At 35.9% G+C, this 18,944-nt stretch overlaps 1 protein-coding gene across 1 annotated transcript; it reads right to left on the bottom strand.

The window, feature by feature from the left end:
- Positions 1–617: 617 nt before the first annotated feature.
- Positions 618–17,774, bottom strand: LOC128243539 (meteorin-like protein). Its single transcript, XM_052961370.1, has 6 exons — positions 17,092–17,774; positions 4,307–4,725; positions 3,571–3,627; positions 1,583–2,117; positions 1,237–1,325; positions 618–999 (listed from the first exon to the last, which is right to left on the bottom strand). Exons 1-4 carry the CDS (start codon positions 17,202–17,204, stop codon positions 1,810–1,812), a joined length of 897 nt encoding a protein of 298 aa, XP_052817330.1. The 5' UTR covers positions 17,205–17,774; the 3' UTR covers positions 618–999; positions 1,237–1,325; positions 1,583–1,809.
- Positions 17,775–18,944: the final 1,170 nt, after the last annotated feature.

The raw sequence follows: 18,944 nt of genomic DNA, 5'->3' as shown, positions 1-18,944 counted from the left end.
TTTATGTCATACCCAACATTATACCTCGAAGGAAAATTAAGTATTCGGTTGCAAAGACGGTGATAAATGAGTAGATAAAGAAAACATACAAAACATCAGAATGTGACATACATTCATAGATATAAATTTTGGTAAATTATAATCCCCAAATCATACTTTTCGTCTAAATTCGTTTAAAGATGCAGTCTTACTTCCAAATCAGATTTACCACAATTAAAACTTTTGTATTAATATTCCAAAAAGGATGAATAAATGTCAAACTCAATGGTTTCTTATGAATGCTACCGAGTACAATTTGAGAGAAATGTGCATAAAACGCCGTCTTTCTACCTTATGAAACTATACTAGATCACAGTAAAGCTTTTAGCATTCACCAATCATTAAATATGTTTGCGTTTTCAGTTGTTAAATAAACGGTTACAATCTTGTTATCAGTTAATAATGTTTTCCATAAATGCATTATTTAGTAATAAGTTTTATCAGTCAAATATACATGTGTGTGTGTTATTGGTTATTATTCCATAGATGTAAAGACATAATAGTCATTTCATATACAGCTATTAATTTCTGAACTTGTAATGTCTTTTTTGTGTTAGACAAAAAATAAACAACGCAGCTTATGCAAGTTCAAATTTATTTTTAATATATAAATAAACATGCTTTCAGAAGAAAAACAGTCTTGTAAATATGGATATGAGTATGGCATTTCACTTGAACGTTAATGGTCTCTGTGAAGTACGATTAAGTATGTTAATTTTATCACTTCATGGAAACTCTATACAATCTGGTATAGGTATGCCCTGCACTGGATTTCCAACGTCATTCTTCGGAACACTCGAAACACGGCGACAATCTAACGAGCCAATCGAATCACGCTCCGCTATTTCCACGAAATAAACCGAGTCTGTCGAAGATGTCCGAGTTGTTACGATTGTCTGGCGAGCATGTCGGTGACGTCCGAGTATCGTCCGTTGTGATCCGAATTGTAACCATAGTGACCTGAAATGAAAACACAACGCTATGAAAATAAGTGACACTTAGAAGTAAAACATTTTCTATATCGTATATACTATCAAAATTTTGAGGTGTAAAAAAGTATGGCCCTAGGTTTTTTTCACTTCCGCCGGCTGAACCTTTTGAATCCCGTTGTTATAATGAACTAAAACTCAAATAAGGGACATTAAGTAATCCACTCATGTTTTAATGTAAACTGGATTTAAATCAAGTAATACACACCTCATCTCCTTCAGCAAGGTTGCTTGGGCCAAAGGGTTTGAATGCTGCTGAACTCCAAGGCTTGCGTCCACATCACTGGTCCACAAATTCTGAAAAAGACAAGTCGTGAGTGAAGGAGTTGAATCGGCATTGTTCCGACAGACAAACATATGATCACCCTCCAAAAAATGGGCTTATAGTTGTATAGATGATGAATAAAGGTTTGGTGCCTTAAGAATTTTAAATTGCAATATTTATCCCCACAATGGGTCTTACGAAATTTCAGTGCGGTCTTTAGAAATTGCAGGATTCATCCATAAAATCGGGCAATTTCGAATAGAACAAACTTCAGACGAATAAAACCTACCATTAAAATTGCACCATTTGTCATGACGTCATATTCACATTATGACGTATATCACCGCGCCGCCTGTTAGTGCCCGCGGACCCATCTCTTGGTTCCACAGCGCCATGACGTAACATCGCTAGCGAGACGTGACTTAGGTCACCTGGGCTAAGGTTGCAGTGAAACTTTCACATGAGGTAGATTACCGGTACCGAAGCCGTCATGGACGGCAGAGGTTCCGGTTGCGTTCATTCTCGGATACACTGCAACTTCCCATCACGTTCCGCGGCGCTGACGATAGACTCCCATTCATCGAGGTAAGGTGCGCATCCCAAACGCAATTCACCCAGTCTTTCTCTTCCGGTCAGGAGGAACATTCCGTCGCCTTTGACAACACCGCACTTCCGGTGCGTGGTAACGGTTCCCTGGAGTTCCAATGTGTCTCTGCGCATGCGTGTGAAGTGGGAACCAATCTGACGCACGATCTGGGTAACAGCGACGCCAATACGCGTTTTCTGGTCAAAATGTTCAACATTGTTCATCTTTCCGACAACGACTGAAAAATACAAAAAAAGAAATACTAAAACTTGATAAGTAAATGAACAATTAGTAAAAATAATAGTAGGTTAAATAATATAGGTTAAAATAAAGCCTCGGATTTGAATAAAGGGTTGTTACAAGGGTGGTGACCTATTTTTAGAGATAAATTGTATAAAAGGACTTATAAAAGGTCGCTTAGATCTTAAAGGTAATGGAATACCAGCCAATAAGTTATGCCATTGTATCTTTCAATTAGACATTATGAAAAGTATCCTTTGCTAGTGTCATTCACTTCGCTATGTCAAACTGTTCTTAAAGTATGAAGTTTTTTTTGTCCTAAAAAATGAAAACGAGATGCTTCATCCTATTTCAGTATGAGATTTTAATTAAAACATAGGAATCATGTCCAGCATCCCTCATACTTAGCGTCAGCCACGCGAATGCGGCTTTTAATATGTATGTCTGCGTGACAAGATGTCTTTTCAGATAAATCATGGGTACGTAATGTTCAAGATATGTACGGAACTCGAAAATGAAATAAAACATCTCATAGAAGTTACACAATCGCGTGAGAACAAATGATAAAGAGACCAGATATCATGTCAAAAATGCGACTAGGATGTGTCTTAGCATTTATTGGTGATAAAAATGGTTTCAGATTTTAGGTGTTTTATGCAATTTTCTGACACATTCTTTTATAATCATGGGCAGACTCTACTTGGCTGTTTTTGCAATGTTTGTACGACACAATTGAAACTCAGCATATTCGCTATGCATAATAATTACCTAACGCTAAAAGCACATTACAATAAAAGCAAACTCTGGTTAATTCTCCATAAAACACAAGAAGGTGACATCAAAATGCGTATCCATTAAGCAAGAATGTCTTAAGAGGAGTGATTACACTAATTTTTACACTTGTATATAATGAACACCACTCTAATAGCAAGTTTCTTATGGAAGGTGTATTTAAATCAACGACTTTATTGTCGTTTTACTTAAACCAAATGAGCAAAAAAACTTAGAAACCACTAGAATTAGCATTCCACAAGGATGAATTACTCTAAAAAGCAGAACCTTTGAACTATATGTACTGAACACTGATGTTAGGTCACCTTTCACGTGTTCATTATGGCAAATTGACATTTTTATACGTTATTTTATAACAATAACAATTCCACATTGTTAATTTATGAGGTGTTCAAAACATGTGGGCTGTTACAACTCATGCAGATTTTAACACCCTGGCGTCAACGTTAAAACTAAACGTCGATAAAATTAACTTCGTATATATCGCTATCCTTGAAATGGCTCTTTTAGATCGATTGAATTTTATTGATTTTATTACAAACGGCCATGTATTTTCGCATCAACCTCACACTTGCTTAAGTTATGCATTCTTATTTTTTTAATTAACTGATTATTGAGGAAAATGGCGACGTCATCATAGTTATTAAATTGTGACGTACCAAAATCGCTGGAGCAGTAGGCAGTAAGAAGCTCTTCCGGACTGCACGGGCGACACTCTGAAATAACGGAAGAAATGTTTATACAACTTGTCAGGTTACTTAAGGTCAATTGTTAAAGCAGTTATAAACACATCTTAACCGTTTTATCCTGTGTTACTGACAGACGCCATGATTGAGGTCCAACTTGACAAGGTAAGGGAGGCTCATGACCTTAACCATGGCATATCATATCACGAATAATTGGTTTTGTCATAATTGGTGCCTTGTACATGCATGTACGTGTATGCTAACCCAATATATGATATGTACAGTCGATCCCCGTTGGCTCGAACTCGGTTGGTTCGATTTCCTCGTTAGCTCGAACTGGATATAAAGCAACGATTTGTTTTCTACTGAATAAAAACATTCCCGCTTGGCTCGAATTTCCTGAGGCTCGAGAATTGTTTTCGCCGGTCCGTGGGAGTTCGAGCCAAGGGACTGTAGACAATACACTATCATATCTATTACAATGTGTCAGAGTATTAGAGGACATTATGCCAGTGAAAATATGTAAATACAATTATGGCATAATCTAAATATTTCAAACTCGGCGCTCCAGCGTATCATTACCAATATGATATCATATAGGTTGCCGTGGATGAACTATAGAAGCCCAACAATTAAATCATCATTTAAATGGTTCATGCTCCGTGACGTTATGAAATGAAAAATGAATTGTCCATTGTTTGCTTCTTACCTTCTATTGAAGTATCCTGTTGATCGGTTCGGTATTCAGATATGTCATACTGAATTACCACCTTTCGAGAGCCTAGCACAGCGGATTCTTCCGCTTCTAAATATAAACTCAGAGGCCCTTTTGAAGTCAGGCAAATCTCTTGGCTGCGCCCCGTCCCTGTGTAGACCTCTTTCAAGTTGTGATCATTTAATACGTGTCTGGTCCGCTCCGTTGGCGACCTGGTGTTCACTGTGATGTCATTTTCGCGCGACATCTTTAACATGACGTCATCGGAATCGATGATCATGCACGCAGTGAATGAGCGCATCTTTTGAGGTTTGACCTCGAGTCGTAAAGCGCTCGTTGGATTGTACCACGTGACTGATCCGCTTTGACACGTGAGCTGTGCCACGTGGACACCTTTTACGTCATCTCCGCCACTGAAAGAATAAAACACAGATATTGTATGAAAACAGTCAAGTTAAACAAAATACATAGTGTCATTTTGTGAGATTCGTGTCCTTCAATCATTGAGCAGCCAAGTAACATGTTTGCAACACATGAATGTCGTTCGAAAGAAGGTTTTTCAGGGGCGGTTCCAGGATTCGACGTTAGAGGGACGTAACTTAGGGGGCGTAACCTTTTGACTTGCACCACTCCCTTATAACCGAAATTTAGTTGGTTTAAAGTCTTGGCAGGGGTGGTTGGGGGTACTCCTCCAAGAAAATGTTAACAAGTTTAAACAATTTCCGGGTGCGCCCACTCCCTCCCTGGATCCGCTAGTGGTTTTGTATTGGGGCGGACTTCGGGCGACCTGCTCCAACCGTAGACATATAACATTGGCATTAGTACAGAAGAATTGCAAACATTTATACAACATATCATTCAGTTGTTGTTTTGCTGGGTTTTGTAGTTTAATTCATGTGTTGTTTTTGTCTAACTGTTTTTCATATTCAATTGAGACTTGAAATGTCTTTCTAACTGTTTTGCGACGTATGGCACTTCACTGTACTGTTATATCTAGCGCACAAGTGCAAATAACTGGGAAATGAATTACTTAGTCATAAATTCTGGTCCGATATTAATCATGCACGTACACATGGTTTCTGTTTTATATTATAGAATAATATACGAGACAAATAACAATCTAGGGTTTCACTTGTAAAAGCTATCACTAACAAGAACATGATTGTTTCGTAATAACCGCAAAGACAGGTGGGTTCTAGTGTTGCAAATTGAAAAAGTCAACTGCAAAGGCCTTTTAGTATTTTCCGCCCATTAAAAAGGACGGGAAAAATAGACTGTCAATTTACCAGCACCTGTCTGTAAAGGCGTTATGGATATCTAATCAGACAAGATTTTAAGTAGACATCTACTTAAAATGTATAATACTGACGGCGGACTTGAAGCCCTAATTTCACTGTAAAAGTGGTTTCATTATTCAAATGCTTGAAAACCCACTAGATAAAAGAAATGTATATATCAAAACGGTCTGAAGAATACCTTGAATGATTATAAATCGGTCGTGTGGCGGGGCAATTTATTACAAAAACGTTGAAGCGAAATAAGTATCATTTATACACGTTTTCTTTTGATAATTTTATGCAGTTTTTGACGAAACGGATTTTGCTATTATAAAAAAGTCCTGCGGAGAAATGTTAATGCACTGTTAAATATATTTTCTTTATAATGCATGTACTGTTACGTATCCGGGGTTTTCTTTTTCAAAAGAATGTATACGATAATGATATTAATGACAGCATAGCATGTAAGAATTTGGTGATTATAAAATATAAGTATTAAATGTGTTCATGCATTTTATTGTAATGACTACGAATCACGGTATTTATTAATCATAAAAATGGTTTGAGGAATTTCGATAATTACAAATATTCATTGTGATGAACTGATTTATAGAAAACTTTTATATCAAAATGTCAATCTTGCAAGTTTCGAAGGTAAATATGTGCACTCTTAGAGTCATAACGAAAATAATGATGTATTTTTAAAAGTATCGTTCATAAATTCTTAAATCTTAATCATAATGCCATAAAATGGTCCAATATTAGAGAACTGATTATATAGTAATAACAACAAAGAGTGTCTTGTACTGTAGGTTACAGAACAGAACATTAATTAACCAGAAGGTCACAGACCCATGTGGCTGAACATTGAAAAAAAAACACAAGTATTCATACATTTTTTAGAAATCGGAATTAAAAAAGAAAGTTTACAAACTAAATACACGTTATAGTGTTTAGTTTAGGGGAGCCCTTGAAATTTAACCAAAGTTTAAGGTATCTGGGGCCCATGTCATCAAGGGGGACCCTAGAAGAGATTACTGAAAGATTATCAGTATTACTGCACTGCCTTACATCCTAGGTTTGAAATTGCCCCTAGGATTATTAATGAAATGCTTCTGGTTCGGGTTACCCGACCCTACCTAAGAAATATGCGCCGACCCTACCGTTTCTATAGTCAGTTGACGTTATGACCAAGGCCTAAAAAATAAATCTGGTTCGGGTTACCCGTCCCTACCTACAAAATACGGCGCCAACCATACATTTTCTATAGACCTTTTTCGTTAAAAAATGTGTGTTTTATATGAGGCTGTATACGATATACTGAAGATTACTTTCACGCCATCACCCAATGATGGCAATAACAAACGTTTTAAAGCCTAATAAAAAAACTTCTACCCTACCAGTCTTTGGACAAGATGCAACCCTAACCACACAATTAACCACACACTTATTTGGCCTAAGATGGACCACCGATATACAAATAAGCGTGTCACTTCATCGGGTCACTAGCCGTAATGTTAAGTGTGGCCCCATATAGTGTTGGTATTATTTGGAACGATATCGTTTGCTGATTACAAATACGTCTAATAAGTGCAATGCTGATAAAGTTATGACGGTTTGTATTTGTGTTATAATTTTAACTGAAATCGGATCTAAACGTACAGACAAAACTCGCTATGTCGAATTCGTTGTGACCTAGTGAAATACTTTGAGATAACATATATTCGATATAACCGGAACACAAAATGTATAACTAAACCGAAAAAGCGTTCGACATAATCAGAACATCGAGATTATAGAGTTCATCATAACGAGGTCTGACTGTACCTATTTTGGCAATATTTCAAGGCCACAGATTAATTTGTGTTTGATATAGTTTAAATATTCTGAATCATCCAAAAATAAAATGGGATCACTAAACACATAATTGTTATTATGACGCCTTCGTTAAAGAGTATAGAATCCTTGAAGAAAACAGGATCAAGGCTTGAGAACAAAACGTATGCCACGCCGCTGTGGTTTCGTCCATAGTCAGATCGGTAAAATATATCAATTATCAGTTTTTCAAACCATATTCCAACGCTCCATCCAAATTCCAAAGCCTTTTACAGCATTGACCACACGCAGGCAAGTTTAACTGCGTACAAAAGTATTTCTTAAGGAATTCAGAGGTGCAATACACAACACTTGAGCACCATAGTTATCGGCATACCTTTTATCCATGAAACCTTTACAACCAGAGTGGTACTGCATTAATGGAACAAAAGCCCCCTTTGGGGTCTCCGGCTTAGCCCTTTTCATCCACAACTATGAGTGATAAGTACCGCCATTTACTGAAGACTGAGTCAGATATCACTTTCGTTGATTTTTATTGTAATTATATTTTATGTGAACTATGGTAAGTCGTCATTAGAAGTTTAAAGAGAGAGTATTAGGTTTGTTTTGTTTTTGAATACTATTTATTGAAAATTATGACTGAAAATACTACTATTTTGCAGAATTTTTTTTGCAAAACTATTGAAAATTGGATGAATTTTGGTTTGGATATTCGAACTTCGGATCAAATAAATATGTGTCATTTTTTGTTTGGTCTGTGCTCAAACAGATAAAAACTCCGGATAAACATATTCTTGAAAAAGCGTTGCCAACAAAATACGCGCGAACGTCTCTTTAATAGTTGCGTAACCTGGTGAATGTTTTATCTAGCAAGAGATACAGTAATGTAAACATGAAACGCCTGTCGTAATTTTATGTAACCAACCAGCTGGATCTTAAAACTGATTTGCAGTTTTGTCATGTCAAATGTCAAAGGCCGTCCACTTAGTTGTACCTGAGCGTCTATAGCCACGAGCCCAGGGTTCGTATTCAATATTGATCTTAATAGGTTTTAAGAATGGTGTAACTAATCGGATTGCGTCATAAAAATAACAGACCTATACAGCAAACGGAGTCAATGATGTATGGCCATAAGATCGACTAAAGTTGCATATTGAATACCACACCAGTGCAACCGTTGCCTGGCAAGTTTCGTGCCAATAGCTACGTACATAGAATTAGGCAAGGTAATACTTATTCACATAGAAAGATTGCAGCGTATTCAAAAATACGGCCCTTAACGGCTCTGCATGTTATTCTTGCAAAAAACTTGATCTAGTGCATGCAAACTTTACTACAACATATAAAATTTGAAAGAGAACATGCAAATCCAATTGCAATATCGAATAAATTCACTTGGATACAGACTTAAGCCTTATAAAAATCGATTCCAATGTTGATTATGTATTCGTTCTTGCCCTCTTAATGACGGTTCGTCCCAACCTCTTTTCAACTGCTTTATTTAAAAGGATTTTCAGACAAGATCGCAAAGGTGCGCCGCATGTTGAGTGCATCACTCAAGTGCACACAAAATCAATCGGACCATCTCGGTCATTATCCAACAGACTATCACGAAGCTTGCCGGAGATGGCCGAGTTGTTACGATTGACACAGTTATAGAAGGGTTGAAGTTAAGGTGGGCCACAGAACATTCAATTGACGGCTTCCTGCACGCTGTTGTGTAATAAACAGCTGCAATACAGAATGAATTTTAAGTTGTATATTCTATTTTTAACAAGCTGTTGCAGGCAAATGTATGTGTTGGAATAGCTTTTAGAAATAGAAATTCGTGATCACAGTCTGATCCATCTTAAGTCCCTTATAACCGGATCAAGCTAAGCCGTATCCTTTTGATGTGGTATAATTTGTGAAACATTCTAGTTTTCAAGAATTTTGAAACTTTTAAGGAAATTGTATTGCTTTCAATCCCGATAAACAACCCTTTATTTCGTTTACTCAAGTCTCAAGAGACTGAAGTATGTCCAGAATCCTTTACTGTCCTTAGCTGAAATACTGCTTTGTATAATTGAAAGAAATTTTGTAATCAACATCTGTATCCCATAGTGTCGTTGTTTTGAATTACTTCTTTGTATTTTTAAAAGAAAATTCGGTAATCCACTTATCAACATCTGAATCCCATTCTTTCGTTATCTTGAATGGTTTCTTTGTCTTCTAAGACTTCGTAGACAGGGGCGGCTCCAGGATTTGGTATTAGAGGGGCGTAACTTTTAGACAGGGGCGAATCCAGGATTTGATGTTAGAGGGGCGTAACTTTTAGACAGGGGCAGTCCAGGATTTGATGTTAGAGGGGCGTAACATTTTTGACTTGCGCCCCTCCCTCAGAACCAAAATTATTAAGTGTTGACAGGGGGATACTCCCTTAAGAAAATTGTAACAATATCTTGCCCGGAATGGTGCATTTGGGGCGTATTTCTTTGCCCTTTTTCTCCTTTATTGAAATAAAAGGTAAACTTTGGCATTTAAGGGGGGGGGGGGGGCGAGTGCCGGTTGCTCCCCCGCCCCACTGGATCAGCTAGTGGTAGACATTCAATAGTGATTCATTCATGAATATTGCATTCAAGTGTTCGATTATTGCTTTTATTAGCAGCCTCTTGAAGCGACATAAATGTTAAATGCTTATCCCTTATCCAGGCAGTTAACCTCTAATTGCTGAGAGCAGACGGCTATAAATTATTCAACCTCAGAAATATCTGCGTCAAGATGCATTTTGTTTGTCTATAGGTCAAGAGGGGTCGTCTGGGAGATGCACTATTAATTGATATAACGCAGCTGGGTATTCTTTTTGGAAATCGTGAAAAATCAGCGGTATTTTGTGAACAAATATTTATATCAGTTAAAGAGCCCCGTCTACGTTTAATTACCGAAGTTTCATAAGGTGATTAGTTTTATCAAACACTTCGACAAACCTGTTTCGAAAACAATGTTTTGACAGTGCTCCGTCAGACGGCCGTATTGTAAAAAGGTTTGTCGAAGTGTTTTAAGAAACTAAACTCTCAATCAATCTCTTGTAAAAGACCGAAGGCAGAGCCACTTAAGAGGCGTATGAACAAATATTTATATCAGTGAAAAACATACAAAACAACAAGCTTAGCTTTCGTTTATCTGAACAGGATTTTCATGTCACAAAAATGTTCCTTTTAAAAGTGAATACCGCCCGTGCACTGGGAAATCTACAGTTAATGAGCATAAAAAACAAACTTTGAAATATACAACGTAACGAGTTTGTCATTGCGGCCTGCACAGTGTAGATAAAACATGCAAACTTTGTAAAAATTGCATCTTTGCATGGGCGCTCAGTGGTTTTCAGTTTCCAGATTGTAAGAAATTGAAGGTGAAGATAAACTGATTATTGCGCAAAAGTATGCACGCTCCGCCAACGTGCCTCTACTAAGCACATGCAAAGATGCGAAGATGTAACTGCAAGTCGCATTAAATTATATTTTAGGATACATTAAATTGCGTGTTTTCAGTATTATATTTCGTATATGGCGGAATGAATTAATTTCTTTATTTGGACATCTAAAGGATGGGCGCTTTTAGTACTTTTTCGAAATAAGAGGGGTGTCCAAAAACTAGTGTTTGTGCAATGTAACTAATGCTGTTCTAAAATGTACATGCAAAGGGCATTAAGAAGCACACATACTTCTTAAATTCCAAAATGTGTCGCTACATTGCGATTGATTTTTTCCTCTAGAAATGACGAACCGAAAAAAATCCCGGTATTTTATAGACAAATCTGAGATTTCTGCAAACACTTCATTCAACCAAGTGCACAAAGGTTTTTTTCCTGCACGTGCACACCTGAGTCACTGCACGATTTATTAGAACTTTATGTTGCATATTTTTTGGCACACCCCTCTTCATAGCTTAGGCACTTCTCAGTATTTAATTAAAATCCCATCAAACATGTCGTCAAAGGCTCATAACTTAGTCACCATTTGCAGATAAATAATATTAAATATGATTCGCCTTGTCTTATGTATAGTTTCTTAATAAATGTAGTTTTAATAGTCCCCTCTTCAAATAACAATGATTTATTTTCAAATAATAAATGAAACATAATCCCGGAGGAAGAAGATTGCTCCTTGTATAGGGTTTTATTATATCTTTATATCTAATAATATAATGTCAACAGTCCCTGATCTAAATCAGCTTTCGTTCGAGACTGTAGAAATGCTATCGATCAAGATTTTTTCGATGCTCGCATCTTAAACAACATAAGCTCGCCGTTAACATGATTTTAATTCTTAAAAATATATTAAAGCTGCACTCTCACAGATATACAATTTTTACATTTATTTTTTGTCTTGGAAAGAGCATTCTTTTGCGTAAATATCTGCAAACCAATGATATAAGATTGCTGACAAAAATCAGATCGCAGATTTTCATATTTCCGTTCGAAAAATAATGTTTATGGCTTAAACCGTTACTAACGGTTTAGAAAAAATGCATAAAATATCATTTTTTGACCTTAAATATTAAAATCTGCGATCTATTATTTTTGTCAGCAGCCTTGTATAACCGGTTTCCATGGATTTTCGGAAAAAATTGGCTCGTTTCAAGACAAAAAATAAAAAAGTTGTCAAACGTTCAATTTGTGAGAGTGCAGCTTGAATACAACCTGTTCAACTGTTTTACTTGTATATCAGTTTATCAGGTATTTTTATTTTGTAGAAAATTTGCTCTATTGGCATTTTTTAGTAAACCAGATACCAAATAATGAGACTGTTTCTGTCTTTTACATAAGGAACAGCAATGGAATTTACTTTGATTTCATTGTTGATTGTGATGGGTCATTAATAAAAGGAGGTCGAAACAGCGCATCTTGAGCTACCAAACTAATTAACAGACTTTTGTCTGCACCCTAGCTTTTTGGCGGGAAATGTGGAACTTGTAGGAAGTGATTTGGAAGCTCTCGAAATGCTTCGTACCTTTTTAATTACATTTAGGACTCTAGCGATTAGAAAGTATTCGGGAAATAAACTGTAAGATGGGGATCTTTCAGTTAATGTCAATTTTGTTTACCCCTTATCTCGAATGAAAATCATGCAACGTGGAAAATTTAGAAGCTCGTAAGCGTGACAGCGCGCTCATTTTGCACGGGTACTTTGCACTTGAAATATATCGACTGGTAACATTAGAAGAGGGATTTTAAATGAAATAAATGATTCCAGGCTGGTGGTTTGAGTTAAGGCTAATTATATGGTACCAAAGTGATACTGATACCAATCTATGATGTCTTAAGGGTGTGTGGTTGTTTTCTTTTACCCAAATTAAGTACAAATGGGAATTTTAGAGACTGAATTGCCAAGATACCATTTCAATTCAATAGAATGAATACATTTAGCTACTTTTTGGTAGATTTTTAAGCTTAAACTGTCGCCGGATGAGCTAAAGGATATAATGAATTGTATGTATTCAGAAATAAAATACATTTTGCATGGTGATTTATTTTCGTGTCTTCATTAAAATGGAAAATGGAACTAAGGAGATAAATCGGTGACATTTTGATTGATGAGGAAGATCCCATTAATTCTGTACGCGTGCAGTGTTAAATATAAAAAACGTTCTGAATTAATATATTCTAAATTAGTAGGCGGTCCAGGCTTGCAAAATAAAGAAGTTCTGGATCCGACGGCCGACATCATAAGTGTTGCACGCTTCAAGCCGCTTTTATGAATAAATTATACTACGATTTGCATATGGTTATAAATGGGTAAAATTTCACAGATTATTAATTTCACATTTGAAAACTTAAAACATATATTAACACTCGCGAGTAAAGAAAGTCATAAAAACATAGCCATTACGTAATAGGCCCTGTATAAATCAAGGTGTCGTTTTAATGCAAAAGGAAATTACACCTATTACAATTTACATTTTGGATCAGATAAAATTTGAAGTAGGGTAGTATGCATATATTACTTTTTAAAAAACATACCAAATGGATGCTTATGGAAGATTGATAAACATCGGTTAAGTGATATTGTCGCATATATATGGTTTCGTTAACTGCTTTCCTATGACGCTTCGTAATGATATAGAATGTCTGTCTGAAATTACAGGTTTTCAAATTTACCCATTTAAGGGTTTTATTGCAATTTTTACACCTAATTGCGAAAACAACATCCAGTACGGTTTTCAATACACCTAGTTTAATGAATCTTTTCATTGCATTTATAACCAGGAGATGTCGCCATTTTGTGTTTAATTGGAGGTTTAGATGTTTCAATGAACTCTTACAGATGTCTGAATGGATTTCTCCGATAATATTCTTCTTTATCTACGTAGGTTTTTGTCCAATTATGGTGGTCTAAGTATTTATTGCCATTGTCAATTTGTCTATAGATGTAATGACATGCATTGCATAACGAGAAAGAACTGCACTTGATTCAACCTTTTACGGTATTATATAAGAGATACTTGTACAGGGATTTTTTTACGCTTTTCAGTCAAACCTCGTTGGCTCGAACTCCCAGGGACCGGCGAAAATACATCGAGCCTCGGAAAATTCGAGCCAAGCGGGATTGTTTACCTTCAGTATAAAGAAATCGGTCCTTTACCTCTAGTTCGAGCCAACTAGAAATTCGAACCAAGCGAGTTCGAGCCAACGGGATTCGTCTGTATATATAGTTTCTTTACAATATAATATATAGGTTTGGTCGTTAATAAGGCTTGTAGCACAATATGAGTTCGAAAATTAAATCACCGACAAGCAACCCTTCCGTACCCCCTCCGACGCCTCCGTAACACACAAGTTCCCCTTCTCCATGTGAACTACTTAAACAACAACCTTCAACCGAGACATTCCTAAACAATCAACCCCAAAAACCTTTCGATTCTACAAACTTCTTTATTTTCTCGGATAAACATGTTCGCATATAATGCATTAACCAGTTTAATTAATGAGAATTTACCGTTCTATTTGGTGGTCCAGGCCATGGACATATTTTATATATCACTCAACCAGATACTCGACTTTGTAAACGTAAATTCGTTCTTTACTTCAGTGCTTAACTATAGTTAAATGCCAAAGGAAAAAGTCCATGTTCTCCCTTTCTTATTTTTTTGTTTTTGTTTGATATAGTGGGATTATTGTATCGCTACATCATTGGTTATGGGTCATACTTCTCACTTGTTGTGAAACAGAAAACACAAACAAACAATTAAACGTTACTAATCGTATACCAACGTGATTGCCGCCTGTTTATTTTTACTCAGAGTCATATCACTATTGGTACTAACCAATTTAGCATAACAGTATAATATATAAAAGGCTGAGTGTTCACAGATTCGTTTAAGTTAACAACGTTGTTAACCGCATCGTTGTTAGCTTTGAAAGGTGATTGAGCTATTGTGTAGCATGCTCATATATTTAGATTAAACTCGTACATCTGAAAAATATGTCATGAACGTTGTTAGAAATACTGCAGGTCACAAATGTGTCCATTTCAAGATTCAGAGCAATAAAGATTGGAAAGTTAACAACGATGACCTTAACAACGTTGTTAACTTTAATATACTTCTAAACAATCGGTCCAAAAGTCATGGTTCACGTTCATAACAAAACCATTTAGATTGTTCATATGGTGTAGCCAGTCCAAAGCTTTATAGCTTACAGAGAGGTGTCAAAACTAGCCTTTACGCATCCTAGCCCAAAAATTAAACAACATGCCATGCAGTTGCCAGTAAAAAATAAAACGTAAACAAAAATTGTCTGAATCCTCTATGTTTACGTTTGCGAAAACATTTAAAGAATAGGGCATTTGTAAATCCTATGTATCAACTGCTGATTAGCGTGATATTTGAGTGACAACAATTTGTTTCAAACAATAAATAAAGTTTATGTCACCTGGCGTGGCCTATCAGTCAAGTGTAAAAACATATAGGGCAGACGTATTTGACAGATATACGGCGGTGGAGTTTTGTACCCCCATCAGTGTAAACATTATACATGCTCATACAATCTTGAGCAAACATTTGAATGTGTTTGAAGTCCATTTGCAAACAAATAATGGCTGAATTTGAACGGCAGATAAAAAGGAATTTTAAAACCGAACTTTTTCACATCTAGTACACAATTTCAGCAATCAAACGAAATGCAAATCTGAGGATGTTTATCATAAAATGCACACGTAAATTTATCGCTTTATCATAAACTCATTCATGGCTGCAACTCAAGGAGATAGGTTTCGGAGAAAAGGTCACCGCGGCGATGAATATATGTCACGTGATGTAGATTACGGTCACATGACCTAATGTCACGTGCAGATCGTGCCGTTTGATGCAGATAAATTATCTGCACGCGCTAGCGTGTGCAGACGACAATATCTTTAACCAGACGTCTACTAAGTATTAAACTATCTAAATTATCATATCACGAAATGTAAATTTATATAATGATTGTTATACATTAAGAAACAGAGCAATTAAAAAAAATATGTTTATGCGTTTCAAATTGTTTGTCAAATTCAAGGTTTATGTAAGGCGAAAAAAAAAGTAAACTTCGTTGTCGATAAAGCCATTAGAATCTCATTATTGAAGAATTTTCGCGTAAATTTATTACTCATTATCTCGACTTTTTGTGCAAATTTGAACGATTTTGGATCCTTAACTGAATTAGCCATTGAGTATAATAGTAAAATAATGAAAAGTGTCAAATTGAAGTGTGATTTATACTTTCGGGTCATTTACCTTGATTTGAAAATTGTAAGGTAACGAAAAACAGGGTTTTTGAAGCGGTTTGATGCCGTAAACATCAAGTGAACAGCTTTTAGACACTGAATTCATTGCTTTATGCGTTTTAAACTGGGTGTTATTGTTTTGTTTTATCTGGGTGTAGGATTTTTATTTGTCACAGGTTTCATCAACGACTTGGAGCTAAAATAGTGTTGTTGTTTTTAAAGGAACTAAACATGCATCATAACAAATAATAAACGAATAATCTGTTTCTCTAGATTGGCATATGTTTTCAGTTTATGAATATAATATGTGTAATAAAATGATATATGACCGTATCAACTATTATTTACCTAATTATTGTGTACATAACGAGCTTTACGAACGGCATACTTGGTCTTAATAGCATATATTTTCAGAGGTATGTTGTACAAGTTTCGTTCAAGTCCAGCTACTTCTGACATCGTCAAGTTAAATATATCAAGAATATTTACGTGTATACTTAGATTTCTCAGTATCATTTTCAGCTGATCTTCTTGTGTAGCTAATATAATGAGGAACTCGTTCACGTTTGATAGTGTCAGACTTTAAAATAAGTTTATTTCGTGCGGAATGGGAACAATATGCTTGTTATAATGATAAAACATCATATTCATCACGTTCAAAAAAGACCTCAAATATAAATAGATTTCGAAATTTGCTGCATAAACTGCTCGATTTTAGTAACGTGATTGAAAAATATATTTTTTTAGGATAACAAATGCAAAATTTCGCTTAAATGAATGGTAGCTTACAGTTGGTGTTTGGTGTCTGTTTACAAAAGCAGGTAAGATAAAAAATAAATTATTGGCCAAGTTAGAAGAACGTAATGTTACCAATATCAAATCTTCGAGTCCCTTTAACTAGTATATCTTTGATTTCACTCACCTGATGTTACAATCACACTGGTCGCACTGAGATGACAGCGTCACGTGCATTAGAAGCACTCCGAACATCAACCACACTCCTCCCTGCTTCATTGAGAACATGATGTCCAACATGTTTCGATTTGTCCTTAAGAGGCTTAATAAGAATGGAGAGAAACTGCACAACTTCCACGAATGTCTTCGATCAAAATCGATATCCGATTACAGATTTTGATTCAATAAACGTTTAAAGTCCAATTTGCACAAATGTCAACAAATCCGACGTTTTGTTCTAAAGTCCATACGCGCCTATTAAAATACTTCACAGCCTTGTGTCATTCAGAAAAAAAACACACACAATGTCTCCGACAACTAAATTATAAATATTGCTGACATTTACGGTTGTTTATTGTTGTTAACTCTCGTGAGTGAAATGAAAAAGTTCAATTTTGTTACGCACTTCTATTACGATTTTATCCAATGATGTGTCACCCGCTTTAGTTATTTTAAATTTAGCCACAAGAATTTGTATATTGTCCTTTTCCACCTTGTTAATAAGATCCGCATACAAGTTTATTTTCTCTTCATTATTTCTAGTATCCGTTGCTGTACCTTCGATGTACCTTCAACCACTGTACAGCCACGTCCTGTATCGTAATAAAACTAGAAATCTAATCTTAAAGCGATATCGCTTGGTTTCGTATGCAGTCGCTCGTGTGATTTACGGATCCTTCAGCTGTCTCGAGTGCTTTTATTGGTTTTGACAGGCGGTATTGTTCAGCTCTCGACCAATCAAAATCGTGGATAGAAAAAGTGTGGCTCGCGAGAAGCAGGCACCTTAAGTGAACCCTGAAAATAATTCAAGATGGTAACAAACTGTTAAATTTACATCAAAAAATGAATTACACCTGGTATGCTGGTTCAAGTGATTGCTAATTCAAATATAGATGAAAAACAAATATTGAAATATCCTCCGGCGAAAGTTGTGTAATGCTTTTAAAGAGAGTGCAAACATTGAAATAATAGTGAAATTTAATAGCCATCGGTTTATACCACATATCTTCGGAATGATGACCATATTGGCCGTAAATAACCACTGTCCGTAGCCCTTCGGCCGTATAGATTTTCAAGATAAAGTAAAAAGATTCCTAAGGTATCATAAATCGCAAATCTAGTAGAGGAATGAAGGGTCATTTTCGGCGATGCTGTAGATATGAACATGATTAGCAAGTTTGAGAAACATGATCGACTTTGGTCAGTCAAGATAAACTGATTTAAGACCTATTTAACCATTATTTTAAAAGCAACACTAACGAAATACGACTTATATCTTTGTATAATTTATGACGAACATGAACTTAACTATTACACAAGTTGGTCTTTACTGGTTTTTAGATCCACCACATAAATGTTGGTCCATTTTTAATCATTAAAATATCAGAGAGAAACCACGATTCAATCGCGTTATCATATCTCAAGTGTTTTGATACCCTTGAAAGAGGCCGAGCTCGCTTCGATGGTTATATAGAAGTTATGTAAATTTGAAAAATTAATCTCTTGACGTAAGGTCACGAAACATGTTTAAACCAGGATTTGCCCTTTTTCAAATTTGGCTTAAACATGTCCTTGTATCCAAAAAGGGATATACACAAACACTAGTACCCTCTTTATGATAAGACGTGCATTGCTTCCATGAATTTTTTACCAGCTGACAAAAGGACTTGGTTTCTAGGAAGATAGCTATCGTTTTAAAGCTGCACTCTCAGAGATTAACAGTTCTGAATTTTAATATTTTTGTCTCGGAGTCAGCTGATTTTGACATCAATTCGCTCAAATCAGGCATGTTAGATAACTCACAATAGAACAGATAGAACA

Source organism: Mya arenaria, chromosome 2 (assembly GCF_026914265.1).
Source record: "Mya arenaria isolate MELC-2E11 chromosome 2, ASM2691426v1".
Classification (NCBI taxonomy): domain Eukaryota; kingdom Metazoa; phylum Mollusca; class Bivalvia; order Myida; family Myidae; genus Mya; species Mya arenaria.
The sequence above is the reverse complement of the archived record's forward strand: the minus strand, read 5'-3'. Positions and strand labels throughout refer to the sequence as shown.